At 53.9% G+C, this 19178-nt stretch overlaps 1 protein-coding gene across 4 annotated transcripts in view; it reads left to right on the forward strand.

The window, feature by feature from the left end:
- Positions 1-14064, forward strand: part of RBPMS2 (RNA binding protein, mRNA processing factor 2) — a 44075-nt gene extending 30011 nt beyond the window's left edge. For 3 of the 4 annotated variants that reach the window (XM_075431999.1, XM_075431998.1, XM_075432000.1), the window contains 3 exons: positions 859-1009; positions 1203-1351; positions 4627-6326. In XM_075431999.1, the coding sequence (XP_075288114.1) occupies positions 859-1009; positions 1203-1351; positions 4627-4764 (438 nt within the window). In that variant the 3' untranslated portion in view covers positions 4765-6326. Of the gene's footprint in view, positions 1-858; positions 1010-1202; positions 1352-4626; positions 6327-12535; positions 12606-12868 lie in introns of those variants that run through there. The other variant, XM_075432001.1, reaches the window with a different exon arrangement.
- The last annotated feature ends 5114 nt before the right edge of the window (positions 14065-19178 follow it).

The raw sequence follows: 19178 nt of genomic DNA on the forward strand, positions 1-19178 counted from the left end.
CTTTTTGAGGCTCTAGGTCAAGTTCACCAGGGTATGTGGGTAGTGAAACAGGCTCATTGCAAAGCTGGTCTGTCATGTGGCTGTAGGACTTGCTTGGTGCTAGTGGCCTTGTTAAAGCTTTGCTTACCAAATACCCTGATGAAAAGCATGTGGCAGTTCAGCAGAGCGGGTCCTTGTCTCGGACTCTGGCCTGCCAGGGCCTCTGCAGCCAGAAGGTACTTGCTTCAGAAAGGAAGGAAATCAGCCTTCCCATGCTCCTGTTTCCATGGCAGGGCATAAGGCAGGGCCAGAACTGTCTGGTACAGGATCTTTAGCACATTGACAACATTTCCAAACTTCTGCAGCTCAAGAAAAAGACTTCAGGATGGTCAACATGGCAGGCACACCCAAAATGTTCTCCATGCCATGTGGCCCTGCAGAAGTTAGTGGGATCTAGACAGCAGGATATGCGGATCTGGTTCCGCTCTGCTGTGGACCTTGCCTTGGGCACTGGGCCATGTGCTAGTGTCTCTGCCCAGCCTGGCAGTAGATGTAGCAGCACCACAGATAGGAGCTCCAGCAGACAGATCTTTCCTGACCAGCACTGGTAGCCATCACTGTTGTGATGGTTGGTGAACTGCACATAAGGAGCAAAACTGTGTCCCTCGTGTTGGAAGCAGTGGTCCTAGGCCAGCTAAACATAGAAATACAAGCATGTGGGAGCTTGAGTGTTGCAGTGAGGTGACAAAAAACTGGGCATGTGGCTGCAGCATGGTGGCCTTGGTTCCCTGTTTGGGCTTTGCTCCATGAATAGATGCAGCCTGTGCTTAGACTAGAAACCTCACCTCTGAGAGATTCCCGTGCTTTCTTCTGTGACAGGGCATCCGCTTTGACCCAGAGAACCCCCAGACCTTGCGGTTAGAGTTTGCTAAAGCCAACACAAAGATGGCCAAGAGCAAGCTGATGGCAACGCCAAACCCCACCAATATCCACCCTGCCTTGGGCGCACACTTCATTGCACGGGACCCCTGTGAGTATGCCGGGAGGCAGTTTGAGGTCGTGGCTGGTCCAGCCTGGGAGATGCCCAACACTGGGAGTGTTGCCAGGATGGGAAGGAAACCATACCCACGTGTGCTCTGGCTGAAATCTGTCTGGTGCAGGAGGGCCAGCACGTTAGAGTTGCAGGAGAATAATGGACTGTCACCTTGTCCTGTTTTGTCTAGATGACCTGACTGGAGCAGCTCTTATTCCAGCGTCCCCAGAAGCGTGGGCTCCCTACCCACTCTACACCACGGAGCTAACCCCTGCCATCCCCCATGCCGCCTTCACATACCCGGCGGCCGCTGCTGCGGCTGCTGCTCTTCACGCTCAGGTGAGTTGTTCCCTGCATCCCGTGACAGGAACCGGGCTCTCCTTTCTCCCCTGCCCCTGGTGCTCGTTCCCGCGGGTCTCTGCTTGGCTGGTTTGACCCTGGTCTCCGCACCTTGGCTCCTGGGCAAAGCCTCTTCCCGGCTGAAGTGCACGGGAGGGGGGGGGGGGGGGGGGTGCCCCCAGCCCTGAACAAACCGAAGGAGAGAGGTCTTTGTGATGGAGAGCAGCCAGACCTGCATGATGATTTATGACCCTGCAGGTCCAACCTGCTTCCCTGCTAGAGGCAGGCAGGTGAGGAAAGTCAGGGCTCAATTTCTGGCTGCCTTTGCTGGTCCCTGTGGCTGGAGAACCATGTTGTGGGACAGCTGGGAGGAAGCACTACATGCCAGCAAATAAAATAGCTATGAAATCTTCTCCTTGAAGACACAGCCAAGGCAACAGGCTTAGCTTGCTGCTGAAGCTGAGGGGCTTAGCTGGAACCCCCTTGGGCCAAGCAACTCAAATACTTTTGAGGCTGGAGGGGGATGTCCTGCAGGAGATAAGTGATTAGAGCCTTGCCACAGCAAAGAACTCTGACGGGATGGTAGCATTAGCCACGGGATGCAGGTCAGAGATGATGACTCTGTGTACAAGCCTATGGAAATGCTGGTGGTGGTGCAACCAGCTGCCTGGTGTCCCAGGGTATGCTTGCTTGACAGCTGGGGGTGTAGGGATGCCTGTACTGGTCTGAAACTGGAATGCTTTAATGTACTGAGACCAACACCCCTGCTGAGCATGAAGTCCCTGAAACCATGGAAATTCAAAGAGAAAGCCAAAGCAGAGAATTGTCCTAATTCCATGTTAAGGTGCTTGGTTTGGAGCACTTGTACAGGAGAACCTGGGGCCCCTGTCCCTACCCTGCTTGGTGTTACCAGCCAGCGGTGGTCCCTGCTCCTGTAGTAGTGCCATGGGGGACTAGGGCAGTGGGGCTCTGGGCTTACACCCCAGAGCATCAGGGCATAACCTCTGCTCTCTGCACTGCCAAGCAGGGTGTTTAGCTCCAACCCTCCCTGCCTAAATTGAAAGGAAGAGCAGCTATGTCCCTTCACCTTGTCCATCTGCCTGGTGTCAGCTCAGTTGGCCCTTTGGCATCCTCTAGCTTCCTGCAAGTGTCTTGACTGTAACTGTCCAGCTTCGACTCAAGCTTGTTTCTCAAGTGCAGTATGGAAGCACTGGATTGATGGCCTACATAGGCTTGTCCGTCCTGCCCCTTGCACACTCGCAGACCTCTGCTGCTTTTGCCCTGCTACTGGTGAGCTAGCAGTGGGCTGAAGCTCCTGCAGAGCAGGCAAGAAGTATGTGGGGCCCAGGGCAAGACCAGGCACTGGCTTGTTCTTCCAAGGGCCTCCAGAGCCAGGCTGCTCTTTCAGGTAGGCTGGTTCTTCACTGGGAGGGTTGTGCTTGCTGGTGTTCTCCAAAAGTTTTTGATGATGTCGGCAGCTACAGGAGCATCAGAGTGTGCTCTGCTCCTGGGCAGCCCAGGAGGACAGATGTCTTCCCTTCCCTGCCCCTTGTGTGTAGGATGGCGGAGTCAAGGGCTGTTGCTTCCTCCCTGGCAGGGAGGACCAGGAAAAAACATCTCTGGTCTGGCTGAGGTGGTTGAGGGAGGCGAAACCATTACCACAGGTCCTTCAAGGATGATCCCCAGTGACATGGGGACACTGAAAGTAAGGCTTGGACACCAAAACTTTATGGTGCATGGTGGGGCAGAAAAACTCTGCTCTCCTAAATTGGAGGGTATCAAGCAGGCCTTCAGCCACATCTTTTCCCTCTGGGGTCTTAGTTCCTGCCCTCCAGTTGGCAAGTTACTTGTTCTAGACAGATAGCTTAGCTTTCAAAGAGGTCTTCTAGTCTGAAGAATGACCCTGAGGCTCCAGGGAGCTCCCTGTACAGGTAGGGCTTCCTGCCCAAGGAGGTCCACCAGTGGTGATGTGCCCCTAAGCCTTAGGGAGCCACTGTAACCCCTCCAGGCTGTGGCCATGGCTGGACCCACCTCTCCTCTGAAGAAGAGAAACTGGGCTGGCCGAGCAGTTACAGCTGCTCCTTGCTGCGTTGTGCTTGAGCCGGCAGTGACCTCACAGGGACACATTCTGGTGCAGTATACATTACCAATAAAGTTTTATGGGGTTAAACATTACTCAGGCTGGCAGCTCTGAGCTGCCTGATCTCCAGGCTGGAGCCCTCTCCTTTGCAGAGCTGAGGCAGGGTGGAGCGAGTCGGTAAGATGACTTTTGCTCACATACTGGGCCAGAAGCTGTAACCTTGGTCCTGGTGTGATGAGCCTTCTGCCCTCGCTGGCAGGGGCTGGCTCGCATTACTGGTGGGGTGGTGGGCATGTGGGTTGTTCCCCAGGACAGCTACAGCTCTTTCTCCTAAGGCTCTTGTTGGCTGGAGGGTGTTCATGGGGATGGCCAGAGCTTTAGTAACTCCATAGCCTTCAGTCCTGGAGCAGACATGAAATTGGAGGCAGTAGCTAAGCTGAGAGCTTGTTGCAAAAGATTTAAACCTGAAGCGCTCATCTTCTCGCAGCTCTGTTCAAGTCTGGTAGTGAGCAGGAGAGGAGCTAGCCGCCCTCTGTGATGCACCTGAGCAACCTCCTGAAGAGCTGCCCGGAGAGCTGGCAGGAGATGGCGCGAGGCTGGCCTGGCCTTGGCTCGTGCACTGGGAGCTGTTGGTAAGCTGCTCGCAGATGAGACTGATGGCTGCTGCTCCCACCATGGCCGAGCTGCCGTGCCGTGGTGATGCTCCCTGTGGGCACCAGGCTGCTGTAGATGTGACAGTGGCCTGACACTGCACCGCTAAGAGCCTCTACCTGTGGGGACTCCACTGACTTTAAGACTGTCCCATCTGCCTTCCCTCCCTCCCACCCTCTCTCAAATCCCTCCTTTGATATCCCTAGTGAACTCCAGCCATGATGCCAGCGCAGGCTAGCCCTGAAGCTCAGAGCTGTCCCTGGAGATGGGGACACCCTAGTGATGCCTTATTGCAGCTAGTGGAGTGGCTGTACTACAGCTCCATTCCTAGAAGTGTTAAGCATGATGGCAGCCACGTCTGGAAAGACTGGTAAGGTAACCATCTCTCCTCCAAGGTGCACCATGGGATTTGCAAGCTTCTGCCCATCTCTGTAGCCCATATCTCCTTGGCAACCCAGTGCATGGGCCTCACGCTACCCACCCACCAGAGCCTGGGGAATGAGATACCAGGCCTTCTTTCTAACCCACATCTCCAACTTGGCAGCACATGACATGGCGCACACAGCATGGCACCATCTTACATCAACTCCTCCCAGCTGAGCCAGGCTCAGCCAGGTCCCGCTGGTGGGAGGGGAGCAGCCTGGTTGAGCCGGGGCAGAGACCACCCTGCTGCTCTGCGTGAAAGAAACCTGGTTTCTCCCCAACCATGACCGTTCGAGGGCAACCAGAAATACACCTTGACCTCACTCCTGGCACACGGTGGGGGAGGTGAGTGACGTGATAGCGATAGCACACAACTAAATTCTAGCGGGCACGTTAGACAACAGCACTTGCCAGTCACTTTGTTCCAGAACTGCATACCGGGACAGACCCTGCCCTTAATCATGGGTCTAATCTTACCTCTTTCCTCTCCAGTTGCTGGAAACAGAGCAAGTTCCTACCTGGAGCTTGGCTTCTCTCCTGCAGCCTGAAATCACAGGCAGGACACAGGTCTTGTGAGCCGTAACAAAGGGAATCAGCCTGGGGGAGATGGGAGCGGCATAGGAAACTGGGAGCTTGGGAAGAGGGAAGGTGTTCTGGCCTGAGACTGGTGGCAGGGAGGATGGCTGCTGTGGTCAGCTCTGAAGGAAGAGAGTCCTGGCTCACTTCTTGCGGTGGTTCCAAGTAGACCTTTTTCCTCTGTGTAGTAGTGATGCTGGGGAAAGAAGTCATCAAAGGTGGGGGCACTGGTCTGCCTTTGTCCTTGGAAGACTGTGAAGTGCTAAGATGTGCAGACCTGGTCCCCTGGAAAGATGGGGAGAGCCTGACACAAGCATAGAGACAATGATACATCTTGCCTTGTTCTCCTTGGGTATGGTGCAGTTTTATCTGTTGCCTGTGTGGTAGAATTGGGCTGCATTGTGTGTCTGATGTGAAACCACTTGTTTTGGAGTGCCTCTAAGCCAGGGTCTGAGTGGGCAGTAGGAGACACCAGCGGCTATTGATGCTCATGGATCTCTTCTGCAAAGAGGTGCTTCCTTTGGCAGCACCCCTGAGGGCAGGACTCCGTTATGGGCAGGGCTTGCCCTGGAAAGCAGGGGCTGGATGCAGGACTGTTTCATAAGAATATGGGTGAGGCTGGTGGTGGTTACCACATCATGCTTGTAGGAGACAAGGTGGCATTGGAACAGGCTGTCCATGGAGGTGGTTGAGTCACCATCCCTGGAGGTGTTCAAAAAACATGTAGATGTGGCACTTTGGGATATGGTGTAGTAGGCATGGTGGCGTTGGGTGGATGGTTGGACTTGATGATCTTAGAGGTCTTTTCCAACCTATGATTCTGAGGTGAGGCTGATGTGTTGGGTGCCTAGAGCCTGGGAGATTGTCTGTGGTAGATGCTTCCAAGGCAGGGAGAAGGTCATGGACTGAAAGCTCACAACTGCCTATCCTTTTTGGGGTGGGCTGCCCAAGGTGCCCTCAGAGCCTCCATGTTGCTGCTGCTGGCAGCAGCCTTGTCTGGAGGCTTCTGGGCCTCTGAAACTGGGACTTGTCTAAGTGAGTGGTAGGTGGAAGGAGCAGTCCTGGCTCGTGGCTATGTGGTGGTACAGAGCCCAGCAGGACCCTGAGGCTTCCCAGCACCAGGTTGAGGTACAGCCCATTGATGGAAGGAGAGGTCAGTGCTCCAGAAAATATCTTTCCCTCTTGCTGGTTGCCTGGGCTAGCTCAGAGCAAGCCAGATCTCTTGAGCGGAGGCTACTGTTGTGGATGGACATGAGGCAGATCCCAGTGACTGTGATCTTGTGCTGGCCATGGAGAACTGGAGTTGCAGGAAGATCTGTCTGTGCTCCTCCTCAAGTACTGTCTCCTGTTGGGATGCTGCTGTTTGGGTGTGTGACCACCTGGGTGAAACCAGCCTGGCTGATCCCTGGAGCATCACACAATGGCTACCATGGTGGATCTGCTGGAGACTGGAGATCCTGTCTCTGTGCACTGCTGACTGGTGGACTGTCTTCACAATGATGGTTGCAAAATCGTATGGACTTCATGTTGTGCCGGTTGAGCTCTGGACACTCCCTGGGATGGAACACTGGAGACAGTGATGGATTTGCTGTGCCTAATAACTTGTTGCTGTCATGTAGGACTTGCTAGGATTATTTTTTCTGGGCAATCTCCACACTTCCTGGAGGTGTGAAGCACTCTTCAAGACTTTCATAGTTATGGCATTTTCCTAAACCTGAGCGACTTGGTGCTGTTACAGGCTGACTAAACAGCCCTGAGCAAGCTCTCCTCAAGCCAGCGATTTCCCTCTAGCCAGAGAAGACCAGGCAGGAGATGCTCTTAGCTCCTCCAGCTACCTGCTGAGCAGCACTTCTCACTGAATCATGCCTGATGAGTGAACTGGACTGAGATGGTGTCAGAAGTGACTTCCTGACCTGTGGCCAGCACTGGCTCTCCCTGGCTAGCTCAACCTGGATAAAAGCTGCACAGCTCACTTCCACTCTGGGAAAAGGAGAAACGCTTGTTCGCCGAGGTCTGCAAGATGGGTATGTCTCCACAAGCTGTAGCACAGGCTGCCTCAAGGCCCAGGGGGTACAAGGCAAAGGATGGATGCCTGTTGAAACATCCTGTCTAAGCAACAGGATGGATCAGTGCCTGTTGTCATCTGTGTGCTCTTCAGTGTGGTGTGATACTATGTGGTCACGCTGCAGCTCTCCCACCCTGTAGCTGCCTGGGGAGATGAGTGTGCTTGATTCAACTACAGCAAAGTTTTCTTGGTGGCAGGCTGAGCTGCTTGGGTCTTACAAGGCATGTGAGTGTTTGGATGCTCGTCTCCTCAACCCAGCCCCCTGAAGGACCCTGGAAGGGGGTGGCTTGGGTGAAGTGCCTGCTGCTGAGGCTGGAAGTGTGTGTCCAGAGCACACTGGTGGATTACATTAGTGTCTTGTGGGTGCACCTTTGCAGGCTGTCCTTGCCTGCCATGGGTCATGTTCCCATCAGCTGTGTTTGCAGCTGGAGCAGAGCAGCTCTTGCTGGCCACCAGTGCAGTCTGCCCAAGGCTTGCACCCAGTGACCTGCAGTCTGGGGGAGGTGGTGACCGTGAAGTGCTTATGGCTTGCTGGGGTGAGGCTGTCTCAGCAGTGCGATTGAAGATGCCACTCTGCACGTCAGCAGCTGGTAACTAGATGCAGCTCTTGAACATGCTGGTTGGGATCCCAGAAGCTCCCAGGGGCACAATGAAGTGCTTTGTCCCTGCCTGCACAGGGAGCATTTCTGGTACCTGGAGAGGTGGCTGGGCCCATTCCAGTTCTAGGGGTAGCTCTGAGCTCCACGAGTTGCTGGGGCTGACTACAGAGCAAAGATAAGCAGACCTGTAAGTAACTCAGGAGAAAAGGCGGGCCATCCAAGCTAAAGGTGTCTTGAGGATGGGTCTGTGTATTCAGTCCTCCCTTCTCCCTTCTCTTTTTCCTGCTGAAAGAATCGCTCTCCATAAGGACGGTGGGCAAGATAGGAACTTGAATTCTGAGGGTAACTGGGAGAGACAGTGGAGGACTTGACAAGGAGAGTGAAGCACTGATGGGGTGTTTACCTGCCTCATTTATCATTCCCTTGTGATTTTTTTAGGTAGCTGGTCTTGTACTACAGCAAGGGCAAGGCTCTTCACTTCTGGATGTTCACCTGGCCTCTGGAAGGTAGCAGGCAGAGGCACAAATTTCTCCAGCTGTTTTCTGGGACAGACGTTGAGCGCAGCAGCACGAGGCTGGCTGCAATCGGCTGGCGGTATCTGTCTCGTCCCTATGGGCGGGCGAGCAGGAGATGCTTGCGGTGGTGTGGCCAGACTCCTTTCCAACTGTGAGCTAATGCAGCTCCAGAAACAACTGCATCTCTTCCAGTAAAAACCTCCCTTGCTCTGCTTTCCTTACCCAGTGTTGGACATCTCCATTCACTCTTTCTCAGCTTCCTCCTTGACAGACATAGCATTTTGAGAGATAACTGATCTTCTGAAAGCCCTCAGAAATCTGCTTCCTGGAGGGAAGTGCTCTGGCCTGGCCTGCCGGCTTGCAGCCCTCTTGGGACAACCCTATGCAGTCTCTCATGGCACTGGTCTCCTCTTCCTGATCGCTCTGGGAGCCCTCTGTTTGCAGAGCCTCTCTACTCCCTGGCAAAAGCAAGGTGCCTGAGACACTTTGAGAGATGTGAAGAGTAAACTGCCTTGGTAGGTGCCACTGTTCTAAAGGAGCATGTCGTCTTTGCTAGCTTCTGCCTTCGATCTGGTTCTTCTGGTGCTTTCTGCTGGTTTTAGAAACATTCTCCCTAGTGAGGGGGTGTTCCTGTCTTGTCCCATCAAGCCCTTAATCATTCTGTGGGCTGAAAGACCTGGCAGGTCATTTCCTCACCCTGCCAGCATGTCGGAGCCTTGGCTTGTACCCAGGTTCATTGCATCTGCATGAGCTCTGGCCAGGCGGACCCTGTCTGTCTGCAGGGCTGTGCCACTGGCAGGTGGGGCCACTGCGAGTCAGGCTGGTTGGGTTTGCATGTACAAGCATCGGAGACCTACAGGAGGAAGGCAAGGAGAGGTGGTCCATCAGATGTGGAGGTTTATTACTGCCAGAGCTACAATGAGTGCAAGTTTCAGGAGAAAAGCAGGATTTCTGTTGAAACTGGAGGTGCTGGAGGCTCTGACCAGGCTTGGGGTGGGGTGTGTACGTGGGGCAGAAGCTGGTTCAGACCTCCTGCAGAGGGGATGAAGAGCAGCCAGGCTTGGGGAGCGGGGTGGGGAATGGCTGTCCTGCACGTGTGCAGCTGTTGTGCCTGCTTACGTAGAGCTAGGCTGCTTGTGCGGAGCCTGGCGTGGGATGGAGACAGCTCTCGGGGTTAAGCGCTCACAGCCGTGTGAACGCAGGGGGAGTTTCTTGTTGCTGCTGGGCAGGAGGAAACTACTTCCAGCTGTCGAGGGGAGGGATGCTGGAGTGGGAGACGCTGGCCAGGGAGGAGGACTGCTGGCTGCTGAGAAGATGAGGCTCTGCTGAGCAAGCACCTCCTGGTGACTGGGCTGGGGAGGGAGCAAGTAACCCCTGTCCTTGTACTGCCAGCTGCTGTGGTGGCCATGAAAGGTGTCAGTGATGCTGCTGCCCGCACCGGGCTGCGAGCCTTCCTGGCCTGTGTCATGCAAGGAGATAACCATGCTCCAGAGCAGTGTGGTGGCCCCAGGCTGGGAAACAAGGGTGCAGCTGAGCTGGGTCCTTCTCACGTGCTAACGGAGAAGCGAAGGCATGGTGTGTGTGGCACTCTGGTCATGGTACTAGATGGGACCCCTCACCAGGGAAGAGGGCCTTGTTTATGTCTGTGCCCTTGGTTCCCTCCACCTAAGGCTGGACCGACTGGGATGCACCTGGCTGCTGTGCTGTGGAGCAAGCTATGGGGCCAGCTGTGAGCTGAGCTGGTGCCATCCACTCACCTTGTGAAGGTGTCTGGAAAGGTGTCTGACCAGCCCAGTGTGTCTGACTACAGACAGCTGCCTCAAGTGTGGAGCTGGTGCTTGAACAGGAGCCTGGGGTCCAGCAGATCCAACCTAGATGAGGAGAGGCTTCTGCTAGGACAGAGCCTCTGCAGACTTGCAGGCCTCCTCCCTGTAGGAAGCATCGAAAGTGGAGGGACTTGAGCAGCCCCAAGCATGAGCTCAGGGACCTCAGTCACTGGCATCACCACCCTTGCGATGGTGGAGGGGGGGAATTGGCCATCGCAGGCAACTGTGTCTTCTGGGAGGTGCGTGCTTGTTGTCCCCTCCAGCTCCCGTAAGGAGGCTGCAGTGTCAAGGTCTTGGCCATTTGCTGCGTGTCTGTGTATGAAGGAATGAACACAAAGCCAGAGGCTTTGCACCTTCCTTGGGTGTCAGACTTCTGCTTCTTACAAGGGTCAAAGGAAGTAGAGTTTGAAGGGACCCATTGAGGATGTGCCTAGCTTGGTGAGTAATCCAAGGGTGTTGCTAAGTCTGAGTGTTCTGGTCTTCAGCTCTGTGTCTTCTGAAGACCCATGTGCAGCTTCTGGAGGTCTCATGCAGCTGGGTTTGGGGACACAGATCTGCATCTCCGCTCCTGGATAACTACAGCAAGACTTGTGTTGCGTGTTGCATCAGTTGGGCAGCCTGCTGGCTGCTAGGTAGTTGGAAGACACCTACCTCCTGTTCCCCCTCACTGTCAGATGTCATCTCAACCTGGAGTGGCTTTCTTGATGTCTCTCTCATGCTTACAGCCTGCAGGGAAGACCTGACTCTGGCAAGAGACCTGTTAGAAGGAGGCTGGCAGAATTGCCCTTGCTGGCATGGCAGTAATGCATCAGCTGTGTGGGGCTCAGATGAGCTCCAAAGCCTCTGCCAAACTAATGCTTTGGCTGTGGCTGCAACTCTTCCTTTACTCAACTGGCATGGGATCTTGCTTCAAGAAAGTCCACCTGTCCTTGGCCAAGAGTCCCTCTTAGTGGGAGAGTGGCATACACAGGGGTCAGAGCTGGTCAGGGAATGCTGTTTTTTCCCCTCTGGCCCTGGAGTGGTGCATGTGCTTGGGAGGGGAGCATCTAGCCAGGCTTGATCAGGCAAGGGGACAACCTTGCCAGGATGGTCTGGCAAGGGGAACCGTTGTCTGCCTCTTTTCTACCCATCTTAGAGCAAAGTCCATTGTTCTGCTGGTACCCAGAGCCATGAAAGTACCTGCTGCTCTTGATGCCTGTCCACACTGAGGCTATGCTCTCCTCCCACCAGCTGGGGAAGGAGGAGAGAGGGGATGACTGCTGTGTTTCAGCTCGTTTTGCAAACAGCAGCAGGACTGAGCTCTGCTAGCTGCTCCTGCTCCTGGATCTGTGCTCAGTCAAGTGGCACAGACTCAGCTTCTGCTGCTCTCAGCCATGAAGCTGCTAACTCAGCCCAGCCTGACATGCCGGTCTTGCAGACCAAATGGGAGGATCCAGATGTCTGATGGTGTTTTACTGGACATTGTTAGCTTTCTGCATCTACTGACAGGCTGGAAAGTGTCTCTTTAGTTACTGTTCCTACGTCTGCTTGTTGGGTTCCCATCCAGCAGTCCTTCCTCAGCAAGAAGCAGGCCTGAGCAGTAGATGTGGCAGTAATGACGTGCCAGCAAAGCCTCCAGGTCTTGATGGTCTGCAGCTTTACCAAGCTCTTTCCATTATGTGGTCTGCCTAGAGCTTCTGATGGCTGGGTTGTGGCTTCATGGGAGTCTTCTGTGGTGGATGAGCCAGTCCTTACCCTGTGCAAGTCATGTAGAGATTGTCTGGTTTAAATGTGTGGTCTTGAGATGCCGCCTTCTGATGGTTGAGGGCAGAGCAGCCACCACCTTGGGGTGCTGCATGCCTGAAGTGAGCCACCTAGGCCCTGCCTGAGCCTGAATGAGGGGAAAGATGTGAACCTAGGGTGTGTGTGGGAGTGGGAGCATGGCTGGGGGTAACATCCCCTCCTTGCACACACTTCTGTAGTGGTAAACTTCATAGATAGCTTGGTGGTGAGGAGCTTTCCTAGCTTGAAAGGTGGTGTTTTGTGTAGTGAGCTGGGGTGTGAATTTTGAAGCTGTCTTCTGGTTATGCCAATAGGCAGAAAGTACTTGAGATGTTGAGGCAAGCCCTGAGATGGGGTGATAGCTTCCTTCTTAGATGTGTGGAATCCTGCCGTGCTCCTTAAGGGAGGAGCTGGCCGGGTCCTGATCCTGGTGAGCCTAAGCCTGTCCTTGCATGAGTCACCAGAGCTGGCCAGTGTGAGGATGGCACACTGGGCAGTGCCGGCATGGTGCAGCCCCAGGTTGGGATGCTACTCAAGTAGTGTTTAGGGTTCACCCTGGAGCATCCTTTCCCATGCTGGAGACATCTCTACTCAGTATACCTCATACGTGGCCTGAAGGAGCTGAAGGTTTGGGCTCTGATTGAGATAATCCTGGATCATGGAACTCTGGCATGGCTTTCTTTTCCAGATGCGCTGGTATCCTCCCTCCGAAGCTACCCAGCAAGGATGGAAGTCTCGTCAGTTTTGTTAGTTTCTTAGTAAGTAATTAATTACTCCTGGAGCTGGGTCCTTGTCTTGCTCGTTCCTGGGGTCTTGTGGGGAGGAGGGAAAGGAGCTCAGGCTCAGCCCCCTGCATCCACCCAAGGATGTGGTTGGGTTATGTTGATGGGTGATGGGGCCAAATCCACCCCAGCGGGAGCAGGGACACCCACCAAGCCCCCCCCGGGTGGGGAAGGGGCTGTGGGTGCTGCTTGGGGAGCAGATCCAGCCAGCCCTGCTCACTGCCGCTCCTCTCCTACAGCATCTCTCCTCGGCTTGTGTTCCTCCTCCTCCCTGCCTCTCTGCGGAGGGATGTGCCAGGGATGATCGCTCAGACTCCTCTCGGTTTGGTTTGCGGCCAGCGGACAAGGTGCCCGGCCCCGGTGTGGTCCCCCTGGGCTGCCAGCATCCCCCCTCCCTGGACTGTGAAGCCGCCGCGGCCCCCTGCCACGGGCCATGCGCTGCCTCCATCCATCCCTCCCCAGGACATCCTCCCTGACTGAGCTTCGCCGTCCTGCTGTGCTGAAACCCAGCCGGGGGCTCGGTCCTGGGCTTCCCCGGGCTCGCCCTGTCCTGGCGGCTCAGCTGAAGGAAACGAAAGGCAATGGGTTTTGCATGTTTTCTGGCATGAATTAAAACACTTGTGTATGTGTGAGTGTAAGTTTGTTTGTTCTAGCGTTTGTGTAACCGTTAGCAACAGGTCTTGGCCCAATGGATTGATCCATCAAGGTTTTCATCTTGCTTCAGTGAAGACTTGGCTCTGAGAAATACTAACTGTCCTTGTCTCACCCCTTCTCCCACCTCCACCCTCCCCTTCCCAGTACAACCAGAAGAATTTGAAAAATGTTTCTTTTTTTTCTTTTGTTCCACATATGATGCACTGGGTTTCTGTTCTCATCCATTTTTCTCTGGTTTTAAAGTCAGGGTTGTTATAATTTTTTTTTCTTCTTCAGACTTCTATATATAGAATGGCTGTAAAATATCTAACCTCTTTTTTTTTTTCCACATCCTTCTCATTGGAGAGCATCCAGTCCTGCCAAATAATCAGCCATCCTTATGGGAATACCGAACAAAAAAAAGTACGAGTATTTTTGTACCATGTGTAATAAGGAAATATTTATGCATCATAAAGAATTTCTTGTGTGTTTGTGTGCAATTAATTATTATTATTATTAAAGAGAAATTGTAATCCTGTAAGATAAGTTAATGTTTAGTTAAAAGCTTGAAAGAGAAGGGTTGTCTTCTGTAACAATGATTCAGTCAGGCATAGTAAACAAGAAATTGTGCAATTTTTTGTTTTAGCATCTTATTGCTTGGTATTGAAGTGCTTTAAGTATTATACGACCATGGCTGTCTCGCTTGTATTAAAAGATTTAAGAATAAGTTGCTATATAATTGCTGATCCTATGAGAATGTGAAACTGGATAATATATGAAATGCAACAAAAAAAGAATATACCCAGAGGCTGCTGTGACTCTTTTTCTGTGGTCTGTTGTGTTTTCCTTCTGCGGCTGGGTTGGGATGCTTCAGCCTGGGGGTACCTGCCTGGAGGATGCAGGCTCCTTGGGGAGGCTACTGAGACCCACGAGGTCCAGGAGAAGGACAAGTCCTTGCCTGCATGGGTGCGTGTTGAGGGGGCTGCTGATGCTGAGCTCTTCTGGAGGCCTCCATGAGGGCAGCCGTCAGCATTTCTGGGTGTTTTTGTTCTTCCCTCCCCCCCTTCACTGCTGGCAGAGGCTGACGGCCTCTCCTCTGTGCCAGCAGTGCAGTGAGATGTCCATAGAAGGCAAACGTCCTCTGCAGCTGCAGCATCACCCAGCTCCTCCTCCAGTACAGGGTGCCCTGGCCAGGCCTGCCGACGTCTTTTTGTGGCCTTATCTGTACCTGCTAAAACAGCCGTGGGAACTGCAGCCCTGGGAGGGGTGGGAGTTGTCCTGGTGTGATGGAAGCAGGGCTGGATGTTCCAGCAGGAGCTGCCTGTGGACTGATTCGAAGATCCCTTCAGTCAGGACACATTGGAGGGAGCTTGCTGGAGTCCCAGCGGGGTGGCCCAGGGGTTCCCCGTGGCTGGACTCTGCGATGGGGTGCTCCTACAGCCCTCCCACGCAGCTTCCCACCCGAGGGGGCTGTGTTTTCCTCTCTTCCCTGGGGCTTCGAGGGCAGTGCTGAGCAAAGGCGAGGAGCTGGGGAGGGGGGGGGTGAATAATAAGAACAAGCAAAAGGCAAGGTCTAAAAATAGCCCTGCTGGCCACCATGCCTGGGAACGGGCTCGGCTGAGCTCTGCTGCTCCGGGAAGTGACTCGCTGTGGGGCTGCCCGAGCCAGAGCAGTGCTGCCAGCCCCTTCCCCGCAGGAGCCAGAGCTTGCTCCTGCCTGCATCCCGGCTCCTGCTCCCATCCTGGCTCTTGCCCGTTGGGTCGATCCACATCTCGCAGCTCTGCTCACCTAAGCGGAAACACTGCGGAGAGCAGTCAGGGCCTGGTGATGGGAGCGTGCGAGGCTTTAAATTATAGAGGAGAATTTCTTTTTTTTTTAAAAAAAAGCCTTTAGCACATGCATTAACATGGCCAGGCAATGAATAATTTACACCCGGCTCTATTAAGCTTTTACACTGGGACCCGTGCAACACGGCTTGCCTCGGAGCTAAAGTAGGTCACGTCTGCTCCGAGGGTCCCTGGGCATCCCCCTCCCCGGCCGGTGTGAGCATGGCGCAGGCGTGTGTGTGCACACCTGCTCTTGCTGCCTCTGCGCGTCCGTGTCTGCTTGTGCGTGTGTTTAATGCCCCTCCTGGGCTGCTCCCGCTCATGTCCTACTCAGAGGGACTCTCTCTGGGCAGCGGTTTGGGGACAGGGAACGTCCCCGGTCTGTGGGTGGGACGAAGCCCCAGGGTGGAGAGCAGCTCTGCGTGGGGCACAGCCTGATGGCATGGCCAGGAAAAAGGGTGCAGGCTGCTGGCGCCCAGGTCCTTTGGTCCTTGGTGCTGACTGGACCTGCTGGGCATGGACACTCCTGACATCGGAGCCAGCAGGTCTGCGATCTTGTGTGATCAGCAGGTCCCTGCATGCATATAGCTGTTAAATGACCGGTGTCCTTTCCTACATCTCTGATTTCAAGCAGGGACTGAGTTTTGCATCTGGGCTCCGTGAAGGCAGCCTGGCAGCTGCTGGTTCCAAGGTCAGGAGTGCCTCGCAGCGCTGATGCTCTCCTTGTGGTCCTGCATACCTCTGATAATGATTAAGGGTACCCAGATGCAGCTCAGTCACGCAGATTGTGTGATCTAGTGTCTTCAGCCCATTTCTACAGCAAGTGCGGTGAAGAGGGATTCAAACGGCTGCTGCAAAGGATCAGAATTGCTCCTGCAAACCCCAGCAACTTCCATCTGCTGGTCCGCACCGGCAGCACAGGGAGAAGAGTCTCTATCACCATCTCCTTTCCCCAGGGCATCCCTCCTCTCTCAGGCTGAAGCCTTTCACGAATGACAATCATTTCAAAGACCACTGATGTCCTCCCAGTTGTTTGGGCACTGGGCAGATATTAATGGCCACAACCATGAGGAAACGTCTCAGACAGCTGCAGAACCATGCTGCAACAGGCTTTAGCAGCTACTGCTCCCAGCTGACTTCCAAGAAGCTGCAGCTCACGTAATGGGATTTCCCTGGCAAATGTGTGTGGTCCAGCCCCGTGGGGATGAGGTGCAGGTCTGCTGTGGTCAGGGAGCATCACATGTACCAACTCTGTGGAATCCCAGCCCAGCTGTGGCACATGGCCATACGAAATGAATGGCCAAGCTGCTTGACGATGGGTGAACTTGGTAGCACCGCTCTGGAAGAGGCAGGCTTGGCTGGTGGTTGTACAACTAGGCTCACCCAGGCCAAAAACATCACCAGTAGGGCAGAAAGAGCTAGGAAATGATGGACACCAAGCAGGGAGGAGAAAGCACGCTATCTGTTCCTTATCTTGCGTTTCCTTATTGCACAGTACCCCCTCTCATGAGTTTTGCTTACCTGCAGAGGTTGGATATTGCCACACCATCTTACAGCTCCAAAAATACCTTTGCTATCCCCCTGCCAGCCACCCACTTGTGACGTTATTCTCCAACCCAGCAAGAAGTCTGTAGAGAATCATAGAATCATAGAAAGTTTTGGGTCGGAAGGGACCCCTAGAGGTCATCTAGTCCAACCCCCCCACAGCGAGCAGGGACACCACTAACTAGATCAGGTTGCTCAGAGCCCTGTCCAACCTGGTCTTGAATGTTTCCAGGGATGGGGCCTCCACTACCTCTCTGGGCAACCCGTTCCAGTGTTTCACCACCCTCATTGTAAAGAATTTCTTCCTTATATCCAGCCTAAACTTACCCTGTTTTAGTTTAAAACCATTACCCCTCGTCCTGTCACTGCTGTCTCTACTAAAAAGATTGTCCCCATCTTTCCTATAGGCTCCCTTTAAGTACTGAAAAGCTGCAATCAGGTCTCCCTGCAGCCTTCTCTTCTCCAGGCTGAACAAGCCCAACTCTCTCAGCCTGTCCTCATAGGAGAGGTGCTCCAGCCCTCGGATCATTTTTGTAGCCCTCCTTTGGACCCGCTCCAACAGTTCCATGTCCTTCTTGTGCTGAGGGCTCCAGAGCTGAACGCAGTACTCCAGGTGAGATCTCACCAGAGCAGAGTAGAGGGGCAGAGTAGAAGGGCAGAGTAGAGACTTGGAAACTGCATCCCAATACCCCAAACAGCGAGCATGGCAAGACACAGGTGATACAGAACAGACTGCACAGGGGAGTGGGACAAAACACACCCTGCACAGTAACTGCTGGGGAAAGGTGAGAGGTACCGGGGCCCAGCGCGAAGGATCGCAGCCTGAGGGGCTTTGGCAGTCAAGATGCTGCTGCGGTGGGATCCTGCACAAAATCCTGTAATACCGTAACGGCGAGCGGGTAGCTGGAGGGTTATTAGTTAGAGGAATTACCTCCATCCTGATTCAAAAACAGAGGGGAACGGGTCACATCCTCAAAGAATAAAAGCTCCTCTGCACCAGCAAGGCTTTAGACGCTTTGTTATTTCTGACAGTGGGATGGGAAAGGTCCTCCCGGATTGCGTTGAGCGCGTTAATGAGATGCACAGTACAGTGGGAAAGCCAGGAGGTGGCATCCGAGACCTGAGCACAAGAAACCAGGACACTTCCCCAAGCAGCAGCTTACCGGGAGGTTGCAGCTCAGGACAGCAGAGAAAACATGCATGGATTTTGTCCTGCACCTTCCTCTCCCCCTTGGGATGGGGAGAGTGTAACTACTTCAGACAAAGAACCTCTGTATTAATACAGGGAAATCTTTTTACTTTTCTGGTCAGCTTTAGCATTGTTACGAAAAATACCCTGAAGCTCAGTGGGCTTGCTGCAGGGGGGTGTCCATAGCACAAACTGGTGGTGGTGGGACCGCCACCAGCACTGACTCAGGCCAGTCGTGGTTTGGTCCAGCTGAGCCTGGGAAACCCCTGAGGCTGGAGATCTCCCTCTTCTGGGTGCCTCTGCCAATGCATAGCTTCTGGTATTATTTAACTAAAAAAGAAGAAAATACAACAGTCTTATGTGATGTTATAACAATGACACATTCAGCTCGTTACTAGGCAAGGAGCAGTGGTGGCCACCCGAGCTCGGCAGTGGGCTACCTGGTCTAGCTCTTTTTGCAAATGAGCTTGAAGCTCGAGACGGCCAGAAGCATCACCATCACTCTAGGACAGTGTTGGGCCAGACAGCAGATGGCACTGAGACATTAGCTCAGGAAGGACTCTAGCAGGTCAGGATGCCTCTGCCACCAGCCCCTGACAAAAGCCTGGAAGTGTCTCCAAATACATCCAACATGTCCTGCTCCCTTGGTCTGAGCACTCAAAACAGGAGGAATCCCAGCTTTTCCTCTGTGGTGCAGATGTATTGCAGCCTCCAGGGTATTTGTCCTGCTACAGGAATCCACAGCTCTCCCTTCCCTCAGTTTCCCATGCTCTCTAGGCACGGCAGACTGAGCATACTTCATCTGGTGCGTTTCATCCACTGGGCTTCATCTGGTGGGCTTCATCAGCTGGCCTTCACCCTCTGGGCTTCACCTGGTGGGCTTCATCCACTGGGATTCATTGTGATTGACACACTTCTTTCACTCTCCTCTGGGTCACAGGAGTGAGTAGGAACTCCCGAACCTCTCCTGGGGACCAAATCTCCATGCTGCTGACCCACGACAGGCGTTTCAACAGGCAAAGGGAGGATACTAGCTTGCGCCAATGTGTCAAAGCCAAATGGCTAGTGCAGCAATTACTGACTTTCAGGACATGCTGGTACCACGACCAACGTATTTCCATCTGCCCTTCGTCCTCTTGCTGTCCTTGGCGTTCTGCTGAGGACTAGGTTGGTTGCTCCAGGGTCTGTGGGTGACAGCATGGTCCCCCTCATGCTCTTTCAGTGAGGTGAGCACCTGCTGTCGTCTGCAGGGTCTTTCCCTTCTCTGCTGGCAAAGACAGCAAAGACAGTGCTCTGTTCACCAACAACTGAGCTCATGCAGGGTGTGCTGGAGTTTCTCAGGAGATCTACCAGCCC

The sequence above is a fragment of the Opisthocomus hoazin genome, chromosome 10 (genome assembly GCF_030867145.1).
Source record: "Opisthocomus hoazin isolate bOpiHoa1 chromosome 10, bOpiHoa1.hap1, whole genome shotgun sequence".
NCBI lineage: Eukaryota > Metazoa > Chordata > Aves > Opisthocomiformes > Opisthocomidae > Opisthocomus > Opisthocomus hoazin.